The following is a 17662-nucleotide window of genomic DNA, read 5'->3' as shown; positions in this document are numbered from 1 at the left end:
CAGGACAACGCCAGGCCACACACTTCTTTGGTGACGCGCCAGAAGCTCCGGGAGCTCGGATGGGAGGTTCTTTTGCATCTGCCGTATAGTCCGGACCTTGCACCAAGTGACTACCACCTGTTTTTGTCCATGGCGAACGAGCTAGGTAGTCAGAAGTTAGCCACAAAAGAGGCCTGTGAAAATTGGCTATCCGAGTTTTTTGCCAATAAGGAAGCGAGCTTCTATAACAGGGGTATTATGAAGTTGGCATCTCGTTGGGAACAAGTCATCGAACAAAACGGCGCATATTTGACTTAAAACAGATGATTGTAACTAATTTTATGAACAAATGAAAATTTAAAAAAAATACCGCAGGACTTTTTTGACAGCCTAATATATCCATAATCTTTTAGCAGATGGTAGATGATCACATTTGATGAAAAAAAATTCTTCTACGCATATGATCGAATTTCAACCATGACAGAAATATTGAACCTTTTTTATGTTACGGCACTGTTTGCTTTAAACTGGCTCTGATTAATCAAGTACGCTACGTAGGATGATTCGGTTGCTTCCGTTTGATTGATGAGAAAATTTAGTAGTACATATAGTTGAGAAACATCTAAATTAGTTGATTCGAATAACATTTTGAAGGTGAAAAACTTAAAAGTTGGTGGTTTTTAAAGTGATATAACTAATTTCATCTCAAAAATGCATGACAAACTTGACAGTTTTTATCAATCAAACTGTAGCTCTCCAACTTTTTCACAATTTATTATTTGACACCCAACTCCTATCTTTCTTTATTTCGCTGTAATGTCATTTTTAACAATTCCTGGTGAGCTTTCAATAAAAATCTACAAATATTACGATTTTGACTCCACTGTTCTTATAACAAATTAACTTGAATCTTATCGTTGAAATATATATCTTCTTGAAATAAGCTATATTTGAAAAATTAATAAAAAAACAGAAAGTGGGTTAATCTGTGGTATAACCGCAAGAGTGACGTAGGACTATTGTTGATTTAGTGATCATTTGTTTTTAGTTGCATCTGAATCAATTCTGAATGAATGAATAAATGAATATTTGAGGGACTTCGAAAACGAGACCGTTACGTTGGAGGCACAATATTCAGCAAAAGAAACAATCACATAAAAATTGTATAATACATAATGCATTGCTTGTATTGTGATATGATTTGTATTCCATTTCCAATAGACAAAATATCTGTTGCATCAAACCAGTCTACATAATTTTTGCGTTCGCTCATGCTTTCTCACAACACCCATTTCCCGTTTGAGAAATTGTCACACTACACTTTTTTTCAACGAACAATCCAGTCATCGAAAAACTTTTTATAACTGCATTCAGTAATCAGTAATATTCAGTTTACGCAGTGTTTTTGTTTGTATGTCTGCAATGCTGTCAAAACAGGTCCTCCGAATTTGGTAATTTGACTCGTTTGTATGTCATACTCGTATACCCATGAGTTACCACTAAGCCAACCAGTACCAGCTTCCCATCAACGATATCATCAATCCATCCAGCACCTGCTCTTCACCAGAACCAAAACAACAACAGGGGATCACCACATTTCACCGAGGACAACATTGGCACATTCCATTCCCACGGCCACGGTTGTTCGTATAAATCAGAACCCAAACACCATATGGTCATATGGTAATCAATGTCATAACCCAAACACCATATGGTGATCAATAAATAATTTCTTGCTATAAAAGCTAGAGGGATAAGCTATTTAAGTTAGTTCTAGTTCGGATCGTATAAGTGCCAGTAATGTAAAGTGTAGGAGTAGAAGCATAATAAATATTTTTTTATGTGAAAATAGTAATAAAATCGTTAATTCATGTCCCGTCGCCAGTAATGAAGCGTTGGATGAATGTGGGATCTGAATTTGATCGTTCAAGCATGTTTTCAGATTGCGATGAAATTTTTGAAGAAAATTGAGCTACTTTGACACTAGTAGTGCTGCGACTTTCCTCTTGCCCAATTCACGGGCTAGCTCACTCGATCTTAAATGACGATTTCTGAGTATTTACTATTCCTTTAATTTTGTCGATGTTGGATGGTCGATGGTCTTTTTTTACGAGGCTAGTCGCTTATCTCTTCTCGGCCGCATTTGAATGCCTTATATCATTCATGAACCTGTGTTTTTGACATACTTGTGTCCCTAAATGTATTCTGCAAGATTTTGAACGCTTGGACACAAGAAATTTTATTTGCAACACACAAAAATGCACGCATTATCTTTAACCGATACCAAAAATCGCTGAAGAAAAAAAAAGACTTGTTCTTAATGATGCTGTAAACATACTAAATGACAGATCGTGCTCAAATCTGATATCAAAACCACTGACAGTAGTAACAAATTTCTAATATTTGAAATTTTAAAATTTACAAGTGCAAATTCCCGATATATATTTGACAGAGTGTATTTGTACTACAGCACTAACAATGCAGTCGTGTCTTGGAACCACCCTTATAGCTTTTTTTTCTCAGATCCAACGCTTGGAATTGCGATTATTAGCAATTATTAAATTTGTTTTTCAAAAACAGTTAGACGTGAATCTCTCACATTCAATTGATCTTGTCATTTTTAGGGTCTGAATGCTATTTTATAATATACGTTCACAAAACAAATAAATATATTTGCAACGGCTTAACAAAATAATGAGTTCTTAGTAAATTCCGTGCCAAAAGTAAGCAATCAATTCGTTTTTCTTTCTGTTTCCATTTTCGTTTGTGCATGGGCTCTTTAATACCACAATTTCGCTCTAAAATAAAATAAGTAAAAAAACTTTTTAAGCTAAACGGTTTAATTGTGATTAAACATAATAATGTACTAAAAGCTAGAAAATAATTAGGCCAGTAGCAGTTAGCAGTTATCACACCTCTCCTTCATTAGTCTAGGGCATTGATAAGACTTTGTTTTTCTCGTTTTAAGCACTCATGAACCATACCGACCAGTATAAAACATAGTTGAGGAGTTATATTATACAGGGTTTTCCATTTCGGGCTTCCGAAAGTATACAGCCCTGCGCTGACAACCGTTTGACATAGCTGTCAACCAAAGCGTCATATCGTTAGTTTAATGTCTGCCATTTTATAATATGGATCGTTTTAGCATCGCACAACGTGTTAATTTTGTTAAATTATACTATAAAAATGATGAAAAACCGGCAAATGTTTTTCGAGCATTACGGACGGATTTTGGTCGTCATGGACGGCATACAGAGCACACAATCGCTAATGTAGTGCGTAAATTCGAACAAACTGGATCCGTAGTGGATATTGTGAAACCTGTGATCATCGTAATGTGCGTTCGGCCGAAAATATTGCTGCTGTTGCTGCCAGTGTGGAGAATGACCCGAATGTTTCGATTCCACGGCGTGCTCAGCAATTGGGCTTATCAAACACATCATTGTGGCGAATTTTGCATTTGGACTTGCACCTACATCCATATAAAATCCAACTGCCACTGTTTGGTGCGCATTATGGTCTGGTGGAGTCATCGGGCCGTATTTCTTTGAAAATGAGGACGGCGAGACGGTAACTGTGAATGGTGAGCGTTATGGCCGCATGTTAACCGATTTTTTTTGCCACAAATTGAAGACATGGATACGGATGACATGTGGTTTCAGCAGGATGGCGCCACGTGCCACACAACACGACCGAACATGGCCATATTGTGAACGAAATTTGAGGGACGCATAATTTCGCGTTTTGGTGATGCCAATTGGCCGTCCAGATCATGCGATTTGAACCCGCTAGACTTTTTTTGTGGGGTTATGCAAAAGACCGTGTCTATGCCAACTCTCCGCAAACTCTTGAACATTTGAAAGATAACATTCGTGAAGTTATGCCCTAGATACCGCCCCATATGTGTGGAGGCGATCTGGCGTAGTGGTAACATCCATGCCTCTCACGCGAAAGGTCACGAGTTCAATTCTCACTCCCGACATTCTTCCAAAAAAAATGGAAGTAGAAGTGACGAACCAGCCAAATGAGATGAATGTCACTATAATACAGATAAAAAAAAAAAGCCCCATATATGCCGAAAAGTCATCGAAAATTACCTGTTCCGGATCAAGGTGTGCGAGGATGCCCTAGGTGGACATTTGAATGATGTTGTATTTCACACATAATGGCATAAACCAAACTTTAATTCGAAATAAAAGTTTCATCGAAATTCGAATTCTAAGTGTGTTTTATTTCAAATTACTTTCGGAATTTAAAGTTGGAAAACCCTGTACATTTCAATGCCGAACTCACCAGAACTTTCAGAGCTTTCTAGAAACATTAGGAAACAATTCCGCTAAATAATTTAAAAAAGAATAATATGTTGTGTAAGAAAGTCTCATCTTTCCAAAAATTATATGAGAAGCAAGTGTCGTCTTGGTATCGACACCTCAAAAATCATATAGCATGTTGGCGTAGGACAACGTCTTTTAGTAGGTGCCAAATCAGTAATCAAATCACGATTCAATGAAATAAAGTTAACTTTAATAACCTTTTTCACTACGAATGAATTTAGATGATTTGCACACAAATTGAATAGGAAATTCTTTGAGGTTTGTTTGATATGCTATACATTATGAATCCATGATTTTTTAAGTTTAAATTTACGAGAATTGGAAGCATCCCATTTCTCCATACACTTGTTCTACTCATTTGTGTGCACACCTACCCGTGCTGTCAATAAGGTGCAGCTTATGTATATCTGAAGTGCAATATTTATATATCACTGCGAAACAAACACAACATTTGTTCTACAGGTAATGTGGAGAGAGAGGAAATATTGCAACGTAAGCTTCGCTTGTTTTCACCTGAGTATAAATAACCCGTTATATTCTATACAATATTCTTTCCTGACGCTGTGAGGTTTTGTAGAGGTTTTGCACAATACATAGGAAAAATTGTAGAATTGAAGAAAAATTAAACGTCGGTGCAATTTTCTTCTACGGAAGCACAAGGTTAAATTTCATGCCGAAAGAGTGCTTCTGTATTTCATTTACAAGCAATTCTTCAAATTGTAGATGGCGTCTATTATTGGTACCTAACTGCTTCGCAGTCCATTTAACACACGCCCTGTTAACGATAAGTCTAGTTAGCGAATGACTGCTGTTTATAACCTTCAACTTCAACTGCTTCCACAAAACCATCCGGTCCGATTATAAGGCTCGTTAAACTTTCTACTCAAAAGTTTTCCAAAATTTTTCAATGCATTCTAATGTAACGTCCAAAATAATAAAAAGCGAATTGATTCTTATAACTGAGTATTTACTATTCCTTTAATTTTGTCGATGTTGGATGGTCGATGGTCTTTTTTTACGAGGCTAGTCGCTTATCTCTTCTCGGCCGCATTTGAATGCCTTATATCATTCATGAACCTGTGTTTTTGGCATACTTGTGTCCCTAAATGTATTCTGCAAGATTTTGAACGCTTGGACACAAGAAATTTTATTTGCAACACACAAAAATGCACGCATTATCTTTAACCGATACCAAAAATCGCTGAAGAAAAAAAAAGACTTGTTCTTAATGATGCTGTAAACATACTAAATGACAGATCGTGCTCAAATCTGATATCAAAACCACTGACAGTAGTAACAAATTTCTAATATTTGAAATTTTAAAATTTACAAGTGCAAATTCCCGATATATATTTGACAGAGTGTATTTGTACTACAGCACTAACAATGCAGTCGTGTCTTGGAACCACCCTTATAGCTTTTTTTTCTCAGATCCAACGCTTGGAATTGCGATTATTAGCAATTATTAAATTTGTTTTTCAAAAACAGTTAGACGTGAATCTCTCACATTCAATTGATCTTGTCATTTTTAGGGTCTGAATGCTATTTTATAATATACGTTCACAAAACAAATAAATATATTTGCAACGGCTTAACAAAATAATGAGTTCTTAGTAAATTCCGTGCCAAAAGTAAGCAATCAATTCGTTTTTCTTTCTGTTTCCATTTTCGTTTGTGCATGGGCTTTAATACCACAATTTCGCTCTAAAATAAAATAAGTAAAAAAACTTTTTAAGCTAAACGGTTTAATTGTGATTAAACATAATAATGTACTAAAAGCTAGAAAATAATTAGGCAAGTAGCAGTTAGCAGTTATCACACCTCTCCTTCATTAGTCTAGGGCATTGATAAGACTTTGTTTTTCTCGTTTTAAGCACTCATGAACCATACCGACCAGTATAAAACATAGTTGAGGAGTTATATTATACAGGGTTTTCCATTTCGGGCTTCCGAAAGTATACAGCCCTGCGCTGACAACCGTTTGACATAGCTGTCAACCAAAGCGTCATATCGTTAGTTTAATGTCTGCCATTTTATAATATGGATCGTTTTAGCATCGCACAACGTGTTAATTTTGTTAAATTATACTATAAAAATGATGAAAAACCGGCAAATGTTTTTCGAGCATTACGGACGGATTTTGGTCGTCATGGACGGCATACAGAGCACACAATCGCTAATGTAGTGCGTAAATTCGAACAAACTGGATCCGTAGTGGATATTGTGAAACCTGTGATCATCGTAATGTGCGTTCGGCCGAAAATATTGCTGCTGTTGCTGCCAGTGTGGAGAATGACCCGAATGTTTCGATTCCACGGCGTGCTCAGCAATTGGGCTTATCAAACACATCATTGTGGCGAATTTTGCATTTGGACTTGCACATACATCCATATAAAGTCCAACTGCCACTGTTTGGTGCGCATTATGGTCTGGTGGAGTCATCGGGCCGTATTTCTTTGAAAATGAGGACGGCGAGACGGTAACTGTGAATGGTGAACGTTATGGCCGCATGTTAACCGATTTTTTTTGCCACATGACGTCTATTATTGGTACCTAACTGCTTCGCAGTCCATTTAACACACGCCCTGTTAACGATAAGTCTAGTTAGCGAATGACTGCTGTTTATAACCTTCAACTTCAACTGCTTCCACAAAACCATCCGGTCCGATTATAAGGCTCGTTAAACTTTCTACTCAAAAGTTTTCCAAAATTTTTCAATGCATTCTAATGTAACGTCCAAAATAATAAAAAGCGAATTGATTCTTATAACTTTTGGAAAGAGCTTGTGTGAATTCTGGAGTCCGTTCTGGCTAATTGGTGACTTTTTCCGATCGATCATCGAGCTCTCGTGCATTTGAACATTTTTCAGGGTTAAAAGTGGAGTTAAAGTGCTGCGTATTTCAATCCAGATGTAAAGAAGGTGTTTTCTAGTGATGAGAGCTGCAAAAGACGGGTGGGTAATGTCGACGACATAACCGGAGAGACGCAGGACAAAATAGTTCATCATGTTGTTTCTTATTCATATTTTTATATGTAATGTAAGCAAACTATATGCATGCAGACCATTCTCAAAGCAGCAGGACAATAACATTTTCAAATTTTCTCTCAGCCTCGGCAATAATATGCACTGTTGACTGCTCGCTGTTTAGAGCGACACTGAAAAATTGAGCTTATTGAATATCCAAGTAGTTTTTAAAAACTATATTATTTTGGATTGCATCGAATTGTTTCATTCAATTGCACTGAAATAACTCATCAGTAAATCATTCGGTGGCCCTGAAAAGACTCATAGTTTTATGGGAGCAGTTGAAGAAAGTTAAATCATAGATTTATTCTTGTTCTCGCAATGTCGCATATGTCAAAATTTGTGTCCTTATAGCCAATGCACGTAATGCAACTCTTCTTCCAGACATACTAAATGCAGTCGGAGGCGATTCTACATTTGACCACCACTACCATCACTGTGTATTGGATCAATACCACGAGAGCAGTGGGTCAAGGTTCTTCTCTGGAAGGCAGAAAAATTGAAACTCGTTTGCTGCTGCTAACTATTTTGGTGATGTACACTGCTTTCCGGTTAGAATCTGAATGATCGATACGGAGTGAGTGTGTGTTTGACGGTTGATACTTTAAACTTTTGCAGTTCATTCGTTTCCAGCCTCGAAAAAGGCTAATTCAGAAAACTTTTTTTAAACTCTCGGGTTGGGAAAACAACCATTTTGGACGCCCTCGCTGCCGCTGTCGTCTGATTACCAGCTGGATTTCTTTCGACGTGTACTGTGGTCACGCGTATGCTAGAGTTTGGCGATCTAGAATACAATCAAGGCGTGTTATTTGGCATAGGAAATCTCAACTAAGTACCTAATACTAAAAAAATGACGCAAGTAATACCTACGATGATACGGTGAAAGTTCTATTGGGAACGTTAGTACCATCCAAAGAAGAAGATGGGCATTATTTACCTAGTTCGTGTTATGTTTTATTATTTTTGATTCAGCGCTGTCCTTTTCTTCTTTGATTAATTATAATTATTTGTAATCATAGAATTAAAAATATATTTACCTGATCAACTGGTTTACTTGCTGGAATTTAATCAATATCGCTATCACAGTTAATATTGCACTCAGAAACATAAACGGGAAAGTAAGGTGAACGCACTGCGAAAATATTAGCCAGAAGTCTAGTTTCACAGGTTCACTGCTAATGTGCACGAAAACCAACACATTAATCACGTTCTGTGGTATAATTCCAACCGCAATCATAAAATAGGTTATTCTGTTCAAACGCACTGAAGAAACCGTGACATCCGTTCGTTCCAAATAGTTGTCCATTTCATCGAGCGTTCTGAATATCTGCTCCAGCTTTCCATAGCATGCCTGGCAAAAGACGACCAGCAGTATCAGAATCAGATAAAAGTTAGAGGTCATTGTCTCCATAATAGTCGTCATAATGACCGAGTTGTATATTTTGGCGACCATATCCCGGTTCGAAAAACTGCTCATCCAGGCGTAAAAAGCAACAATAATAGAACAGAATACCCAGTTGAGTGATTGAAGGAAATATTTCCATCGTACATTTTCTAAACCGGTAAAAACGGGTGCGATGCCGCCAAATTTGCTCACTAAGCTGATCCTTTTGAAACACTGTCCAGCGTTGACGATTCTTTTGGATCGTTGTTCCGGTGGATACAGTTTACTAATATTTAAATAGAGAACCTGCGATTGAGTAGCTCTGAGTACCAACATACTGCGATAGTTAGAATGGGAGCTCCATAAGGCTAACTGAATCATAAAACCGAGAAATATTTTATTTTACCTGTTGTCTCATCATGCTCATCATGTTGGCAGCTCGACTGATACTAATTTTCTTAATTCATTTAGTACTATCGATATCGGCATATCTGAGTACTGAATTCAATTATTCACTTATAATGCATTTAGTGCTCATCAAAACTTTCGTGCAACTGCCACACTATCATTTATCTGATGTTTCGAATAAGATAGTAATGTAATAATACTTCTCCTTACTTGGCAATTACGAATTTGTGGCTGACGTCTGACTGCATGTGAATGAAAATTTGAAAAGTCACCATCGAAATGGAAGATTTTGAATGCTCATAACTCGTCTATTTCTTGATAAATTAGATTTTTCTTCATCAATCGATTGAAAATATTTCTACACACCAGGAATTATATATGTCTATTGAATTATTAAACCATCCCGAAAATTCATCGTTTTGATTGTCCATTGGTACGAACAAACGGATCATCCCCTGCGGTACCGACAAAAACAAGCATGTGCGAGCCAGAGTATAAATGATGCCGTTTGCAACCAGAAAGAGAAAAGATGACGATAAAAGATGTTATCTATTCCGTACATTTGAACAGCGTTTTTAAGGCTAAGTTTTTTGTTAAAGTTTTTCAAATCGCCCATCAAGGCTACGAGAGAGTTATGATTAAACACCGCAACCCTTCTCAGGACTACAAAAATGTTTACCGAATATTTAATTATCATGTTACGTTTCTTTATAAGATAATAATCGAAGTGAAGAGCAAGGCGAATTCAATAAACTATTTCGTAGTCCTGCGCTGACAATGTAATCGTGACTTATAGAGTAATGTGGGGCAAAGGTGCGCACTTATTGAATTGAACTTCTGAGATAACTTATACCAAAAATAAATGGTTTATCATCAGAGCGGGAGAAGCATAATTACTAAAGAGTGTAGACACCGTCCAATAGGCAGGAGAGGGGGGGTGTTCTATGGTTTTTATGGGTGCAGAAGAGTGGGTGTTATGGTGGAACATACCACGTGGAAATTTTTGAGAGGGAGGAGACTGACAATACAAGATATCCGGAAATGTTTGAAACAGAATTCGTTTTTATTTACAAACTAGCTGACTCGTCGAACTTCGTCCCACCCATAATTGATATTATATATTGATATAAATCATTTCGAACACTCAAGTTCCCACTGAAATTATATTTATGTACGTAATGTATATTCGCGGTATATAATTTCTTTTTTGACATATAAACCTGATGCAGACTAAGACGCATCAGTCCTGATACTGACTGTTAAAATCCGATTCTCCGTTCTTGAGTTAAATCGTGAGGTGCGGACACCAAATCATTTTTATTTATATAGAACAAGTTTATAAATCAATAGTTATCTTCACTTGATTTATTTGAAACTCATTGTTAAAAAAACCATATTTTTTTGAAGTTTATTGTCAAAAAATAAACATAAACGAAACATAACCGTTATTGAATTGAATGCATGGTGAAAATAAAAAAAAATTCATTTGAAATTCATTTTGAATTATTTTTAAGTAATTGTTTATTTTTATTCCTCATCTTGGATTTCGGTTCTGAGGATTCCGACACTTTGTAAATGTCAATAAAAGAAGATTCAAACCGTTAATCACTCTCTGATATGAGCCTCTTCCTCAGAGCTGATTCAGAAATACCGAGGTCTGCCGCAATCCGACATTTCGAGACTTCCTCCCGAAGCCTCTGTCGGGCCATTTGAGCGTTTCTAGAGTGCATTTCTTCAAATCAGCTTTCTTCTTATGGGTCCCGTTAAAAATTGCCCCACAGCCACTGCGCATCTTTGCCCCAATTTTTGAACTAATCGAATTTAAAAAAAAAGCTCTTGAACTTTTTTACAAAAACGAATATGCACTATCGTCTATTATAGAATGAAGATTTCCTTGACAGTGTAGTTTCCAACTTTCCAGTTATTTTAGGTAAGTAAATCGTCTTCTCCGAAACTGAAAAAATAGATCAAAACATCGCAAAACTCTTTTTAACTCATAACTTTTTGCCACTTTCATGACGTGTATCGTGTTTATATGTATGAGCTGCTGGTGTAATAATGTATCAAACGAATACACTGTTGTAGAACTTTTATACTCGTTGGCTTCAAAAAGGCCAATGCACACTTTTGCCCCGCACTGCTCCACACTCCCCTTTTATTTTTTTCAAGAAGATTCAGCGTCGTTATTCTTCAAGCTCAAGTGGACAAAAAGTGTTAGGCATAATGTCGCGAACCGCAAAAAATTCAATAAATAATGAAGGGTGGTGTCCAAAACACGACCATTTGTTAACGTAGAACTACGAAATAACATTATAGAAATTTAAGAACGGAATTCTTTTGTACAAACATTTGGTAGTACAGGTCGGGCTCAATTATCCGGAATGTTGATTATTTTTTATCACTTCGGAATAATCAAATTATCCGGATAATCAAATCATGAAAAAAAATAAAAGAAAATCTCTGGGAAAACTTTAAATTTCTATGATTTTTCCAATTTCCAATGGGAAGACAATTCCTGTTGCGAGAACTACGTAAAAATATTTTAGAGAAAAATGTTTATTTTCAATTTTTGCTTTGTTACATATTATGCACATTAGATTTTCAGTGAATGTATGGGAAGAGTGACCTTCGAATTTTTGAAAGAGACTTCCTGCCAAATATTGATTCTCGCCACAAAATACCCTATGCAAAATTTCAGCTCAATCGGACTTTATTCACTAGCAAAACCATTTTAAGTTTAAGTTTAAGTTTTTTGAAAACCATAAAATTATCCAAGGGATATTATTAAAAATCGAATTTCGGGATTTGAATGACAGTAGATCTCAACGTTTCATGCAATTTAAAGACAATTGGTATTAACAATGTTTTCAAAACTCCGATTTCATGCACTCTTTTCATGACACTCTAATGCACATCGTGAATTTGTTTTTAAACTGAAATAAATAATAATTCGCCATACAAGTTTTATTGGAATTGTTCTGGTATAATATCGTAACATATGAAGATGACAATTAGACATCTTTTAAGAATCCAATAAATCAAGTGAATATCCAAGCGGATTCAAAGGTTTATCCCCTATTTTGTAATCTTCGCAACAATCTCAACACTCCTACCCCAACTTTTCCTGTTCCTAAGTCCATGAATATTCGAATGATCATATAAGGTGGGGAAAAAAGTCGTATTTCTGATCGAAATTTGGCGCTTTATTTAACACTAGCTGATCCGGCAAACTTCGTCCCGCCCAAAATTTGTTTTTTGTTACCAATACCTTCAAACATTCACGTTTTTTTACTAAGCGCAAGCTCATGGATCAAATCGCAGAACTGTGCATTGATTGATCTTCTAATCGACCCCGTTGAATTTACCTTTTACAATAAAATTCTTAGTACTTCTACCAAAACTCATCATTATAATATCAGATTATTTTCTGACACAATTCTCGTTCAAGATTTTTCAACCACTTGCAAATAACACATTTCTCCGTTACATGGAATAAATGTTTGATACAGAAAATATGATAGAATAAAGACAGCCCTAAACCGGACAATTCCTTCCTCCAGTTTTGCTCTTATCAACATATTCGGCAATCCATTTTTATTGGTATAGATAGAAGAAGATAAAGATATTTCGTTAGCGCAAACATCAAATGGACTAACAACGATTGTTACTATGTAATTGTAGAACATAAGGGAATTTAATTTTCCGAATTTTGCCTTTTTCCTTTAGACTTTTCCAAAAATTTTCAATTGTCATGTTTGATAGGAATATTTTTGGTTGAAATATGTGTAACATTTTTATGGGACCCCCTCTCCATTCCAGAGGAGGAAGAGGTGTCATACCATCATAGAAACATTTCTTATACCAAAAAACCCTCACATCCCAAATTGTGCTTGATTAGTTCTCGAGTTATGCTGAAGTTTGTATTTCATTAGTATGGTAGCCACCTTTAGAGAGGCGGGAAGAATGTATTCATCATAGAAACGTTTCGTGCCCCCTGAAACCTTCACATGCCAAATTTGGCTACTTTTTCTTGATTAATTCTCGAGTTATGCAGAAATTTGTGTTTCATTTCCATGGCAGACACCCCCTCCCTTCTTAGAAAGATGGGAGGAGTGTAATTAGTTCTTGAATCATGCAGAAATGTATGCTTCATTTGTATGCCAGTCCCCTAGCTCCCCAACCACCATAGAAACATTCATTGCACCCCAAAACCTCCATATTCCTAATTTGGTTTCATTTACTTGATTAATTCTCGAGCAATGCAGAAATTTGTGTTTCATTTGTATGACAGACCCCCCCCCCCCCTCAGAGAGGGGGGAGGGGTCTCAAACTATCACGAAAACCTTCGCCGGCTCCAAAAACCCTTACATACCAATTTTCATGTCGATCGGATCAGTAGTTTTCGAGTCCATAAGAATCAGACAGACGGACAGATAGACAGAAAGACAGACAGAAAGACAGACAGACAGAATTCCATTTTTATATATATAGATACTTAAAATTATCCAATTTAAGTCAAATATGCGCCGTTTTGTTCGCAAACTTGTTGCCATTTAGAAGGCAACTTCATTATCCCCCCTTATAAACCCCCCCCCCCACCACCTTATTTGCAGAAAACTCAGACAGCCAGTTTTCGCAAGCCTCTTTTGAGGCCAACTTAGTATCACCAAGAGCGTTTGTCATGGACCGGAAGAAGAGATGATAAACACTTGGAGCCAGGTCCGGACTACACGGTGGGTGCAATAGGACCCCGCCAGAAGCTACGAGAGCTCGGATGGATGCTCCCGTAGCTTCTGGCGGGTCATCAAAGATGTGTGAGGCCGAGCGTTGTCCTGGTGGAAAACAAAACAATACCATTCCTATTGATCATTTCTGGCCGCTTCTGTTCAATCGCCTGCTTCAAACGGTCAAGCTGCTCATAGTAGAGAACCGAGTTGAGGTTCTGGCCATAGTTGAGCAGCTCATAGTGGATGATTCCCTTCCAATCCCACCAAACACACAGAAAAACCTTCCTGGTTGTCAATCCGAGCTTGGCGATGGTTTGGACCGGCTCACCGCGCTTCGATTACGACTTTTTTCGCTTTAGGTTGTCTTACGTGATACACTTTTCATCACCAGTCACCATCTTCTTCAAAAATGGGTCGAGTTCGTTCCGTTTCAGCAGTGCATCGCAGGCGTTGATTCGGTCTAAAAGATTTTTTTGCGTCAACTCGTGTGGCACCCATACATCCAGCTTTTTTGGAATCCAATTTTCTGCAAATGGTTCCAAACGGTTTTATGGTCTATACCCAGTTCCTGACCAATCGAGCGAGTGCTCACATGCCGGTCTATTTGGTCTACTTGGGGTGTATCTTCGACAGCCACTACACCAGAATGAAATCGATCAAACCAACGCTTTGCTGTGCGAATCGTTACAGTATCGGGTCCATAAACTCCACAAATTTTTTAGGCCGCCTTCGTTGCAATTTTACCTCGCAGGTAGTAAAAAGACGGGTGGGTAATGTCGGGGACATAACCGGAGTGACGTAGGACTATACAAAGGGGACAGCTTTTGTTAAATATATATTTTAAATATATTGTTTTATTTTCTTCTCCTACGTGAATACCTACCTATCTACCTGAAAAATGGATTAGTTTACTGTTTACTCTTTATGAATATGTTGATGGTTCTGAGAAGAACCTTTGGTGTTGTGTTTTTGTTATCACTCGATATTCCCATCTTGTTCGGATAAACCTTCCTGTTTAGCTATTGCGTTTGCCACTCGCCACAGCTTTTACAGTTGGAAAATTTCTTCCCATCCAGCTTGTGACATGTTGTTCAGTAAATTACATTTAATGCGACATGCCGGAGAAACACTTTGCCACTCACTGAAACTAATTGTTGCCTTGATGAGCGCCGAACCGAAGCTGCTCTGTTCTTGATGCGGGTTTTCTGATTGTCGTGAGCAGCTTTGCAAGCCAACTCGAGCACTCCGACGGCCGAAACTCTATAATCGCTGTTAGGTATACTGGTGCTCCGGCACCAATCCGTTCGGCCCAGTTACCCTTGCGGAGCAATCAGTGAATGCGATCAACAGTGAACTGGAGACCTGCACGGTTCTAGTGACTTTGCCTTTCCCTTAACTTGTCCTCCTTTGTTACGTCCACGATGCCGATGCCGTACAACCGCACGGCTTTACGGTTTGAAAGAAAATAAGATATTTTTTTGGGATCCGCGTGTTTTATACTATAGCGGTACACACTCACAGGATAGAGACAAATCGGCAGACTCAGCCAGAGGGGCGAGTCCAACGAGACGAACGAATGAGCGTTAAAAGGGAGCGATGGCAAAAAAATACATCATCATACTGATTTTAACCTCCGACCGAGAAGGTCGCGTTTTCTTTCAGCTCGGCAGTTTGGCGTTTTGGACAGCGGACTAGGACGTCTCCCCCTGGCGATTCCGAAGGAGTTAATTTTAATTATTTTTAAGTGGCAGCAGAAGAAGAGTGGAAGAAAGCAACAGCTCGCGTCGACTGTGGAGAGCGGGCGCTTGCCGGCAAACCGGAAAAGCGCGCGCTTTTCGGCGTCATAGACGCCACGCCCCCTTTTCGGGCAGTGTTGGCAGTTCAACTGTAGTGTTGCTAAAATAAAAAATATAGTTAAAAAGAATTTAAACACGCATACAGACAGTGAAGTGGCTGAAACAATTATCACAACAAGTGATTTTTCATAGTGATTCGCGTCAATTGGTGGTTTTAAAGTGCTTTACCGGAACAAAGTGAACTTTCGGGTACATATCCTACTAGTGAAGATCCCTCAGAAAAGAATTTTTTTGTGATTATCACACTTTTTTCTGCTGACTATATCAGTGATATAGTCAAGCAGAAGCATGGCTTCTAGTAGCTCCGGGCCTCCGGGAGGCCGGGCTACAAACTTCTACGAGGGCAGGCCTACCGAAGCCACCGCTCCACTATGGGCGGACCTCTCAAATGGCAACCTCCAAATACTGCTTCTCAGAGCTACAGGAGACAAGGTGCTTCCAACGAACCCCTTCACCGTGAGCAAAACCATCAATGCAGTTGCAAAAGATTTCAACAGCGCAAAACCACAGCGCGATGAAAAGAAGAAACTGCAATACATCTTGACAACTAGGGACGAGGATGTTGTCGGTAAGTTGCTTTCTATTACTAAACTAATAGACAACACCCCTGTAGAGGTGATCTTCCACCCAACTTTGAACCAACGCAAATGCGTTGTAACATGTAGAGACGTAATCGATTTAAAAAACGAAGAACTAGCGAAAGAGCTTTCCGATCAGAAAGTGATCGACGTTAAGCGCATAACCAGAAAAGACGGAGAATCCATTATCCCTACACCAACACTAATCCTCACAATTCGCGGAACCGTTGTTCACGAATTCATATATTTTGGCTTCATTCGCGCTGGGACTCGGAACTACTATCCGAACCCCATGCAGTGCTTCAAGTGTTTTAATTTTGGGCACACCAGCAAAAGATGCAAGCGCGAGGACCCGCTATGCAGAAACTGCAGCAAAGAACATCCCAAAGACTTCGATTATAAGATGTGCAACTCTCCAGCACTTTGCATCAATTGCCAAGGAAACCACTCCTCTTCTAGTAGGAAGTGTCCTAAATGGCTTGAAGAAAACGAAATAACTAGGACAAGAATAGATCGAGGAATCTCTTACAGAGAAGCCAAGAATCTACTCACCCAAAACAATGGTCCAACCTTTTCAAGCGTCTTACAAGATAGAATTAACAAAATTCGGGCACCAATGGCCGGCTGCAAGTGCAAATGCAGCTGCGCCTCGGCCGCTTCGGCCGCTTCTAGTCGCGAAAGCACTCCCTCAGTTATGGACACAACCATGACCGAATCGTCTACCGAAAGTTCGACAACCGAATTAGATAGCGAATCGGTAATTTCAATGGATACATCCGAAGCCCCGAAAAAAAACAAAAGGAAAATAAATAAAGAATCACCTTCAGAATCAGAACAAAAATCTGAAGATGAAACCCAAATCAATAAAGAAAGAAAAAGAACAAAAAATGAACAAAGAACCACAACACCAACGAATAACAACAACACAACCATAACAAAAAACAGCAACAACAACAACAACGCACATCAAACAAAAAACAACAACAACAACGTACATACATCAAAAAACAACAACACACACACAACAAACACCCCAAAGACCTCCACACCAAACAAGAACAACAACACCCCGAAGAAAGCTTCTCTTTCCAAGGGTAAAGGACAATCGAACTAATCCTCTTTGGATAGTCCAAACACAACACAACTAAGACTTAGGAATTAGAGTTAAATCACTCTAACACATTCACTCCAATACAGAAATTCGGGATACAATGGAATATCAGAAGTATCCGACAAAATATTTTAGAATTGAAAATGCTTATTACGAGCTCCAATCCTACAGTCATAGCCCTTCAGGAAACTATGACACCAAACAACTTCGATAAAAATTTCATTCCAAAGTTCATCACATACTTCAAAGAGGGTCCC

General features: G+C 38.2%; 1 protein-coding gene across 1 annotated transcript; it reads left to right on the top strand.

The window, feature by feature from the left end:
* Positions 1-8765: 8765 nt before the first annotated feature.
* On the top strand, positions 8766-17408 carry LOC129774287 (uncharacterized). The gene is made up of 4 exons (XM_055778003.1): positions 8766-8800; positions 16133-16284; positions 16330-17051; positions 17334-17408. Exons 1-4 carry the CDS (start codon positions 8766-8768, stop codon positions 17406-17408), a joined length of 984 nt encoding a protein of 327 aa, XP_055633978.1.
* The last annotated feature ends 254 nt before the right edge of the window (positions 17409-17662 follow it).

Source organism: Toxorhynchites rutilus, chromosome 3 (genome assembly GCF_029784135.1).
Source record: "Toxorhynchites rutilus septentrionalis strain SRP chromosome 3, ASM2978413v1, whole genome shotgun sequence".
NCBI lineage: Eukaryota > Metazoa > Arthropoda > Insecta > Diptera > Culicidae > Toxorhynchites > Toxorhynchites rutilus.
This window is presented reverse-complemented; position numbering and strand designations above follow the sequence as displayed.

Bases quoted from the DNA above. Each gene is read 5' to 3' on its own strand.
- LOC129774287 (XM_055778003.1), top strand. From the start codon at position 8,766: ATGACCGAGTTGTATATTTTGGCGACCATATCCCG. The intron at 16,285-16,329 runs GTAAGTTGCTTT...ACACCCCTGTAG, and splicing joins TAGGGACGAGGATGTTGTCG to AGGTGATCTTCCACCCAACT. The intron at 17,052-17,333 runs GTAATTTCAATG...AACACCCCAAAG, and splicing joins CCGAATTAGATAGCGAATCG to ACCTCCACACCAAACAAGAA.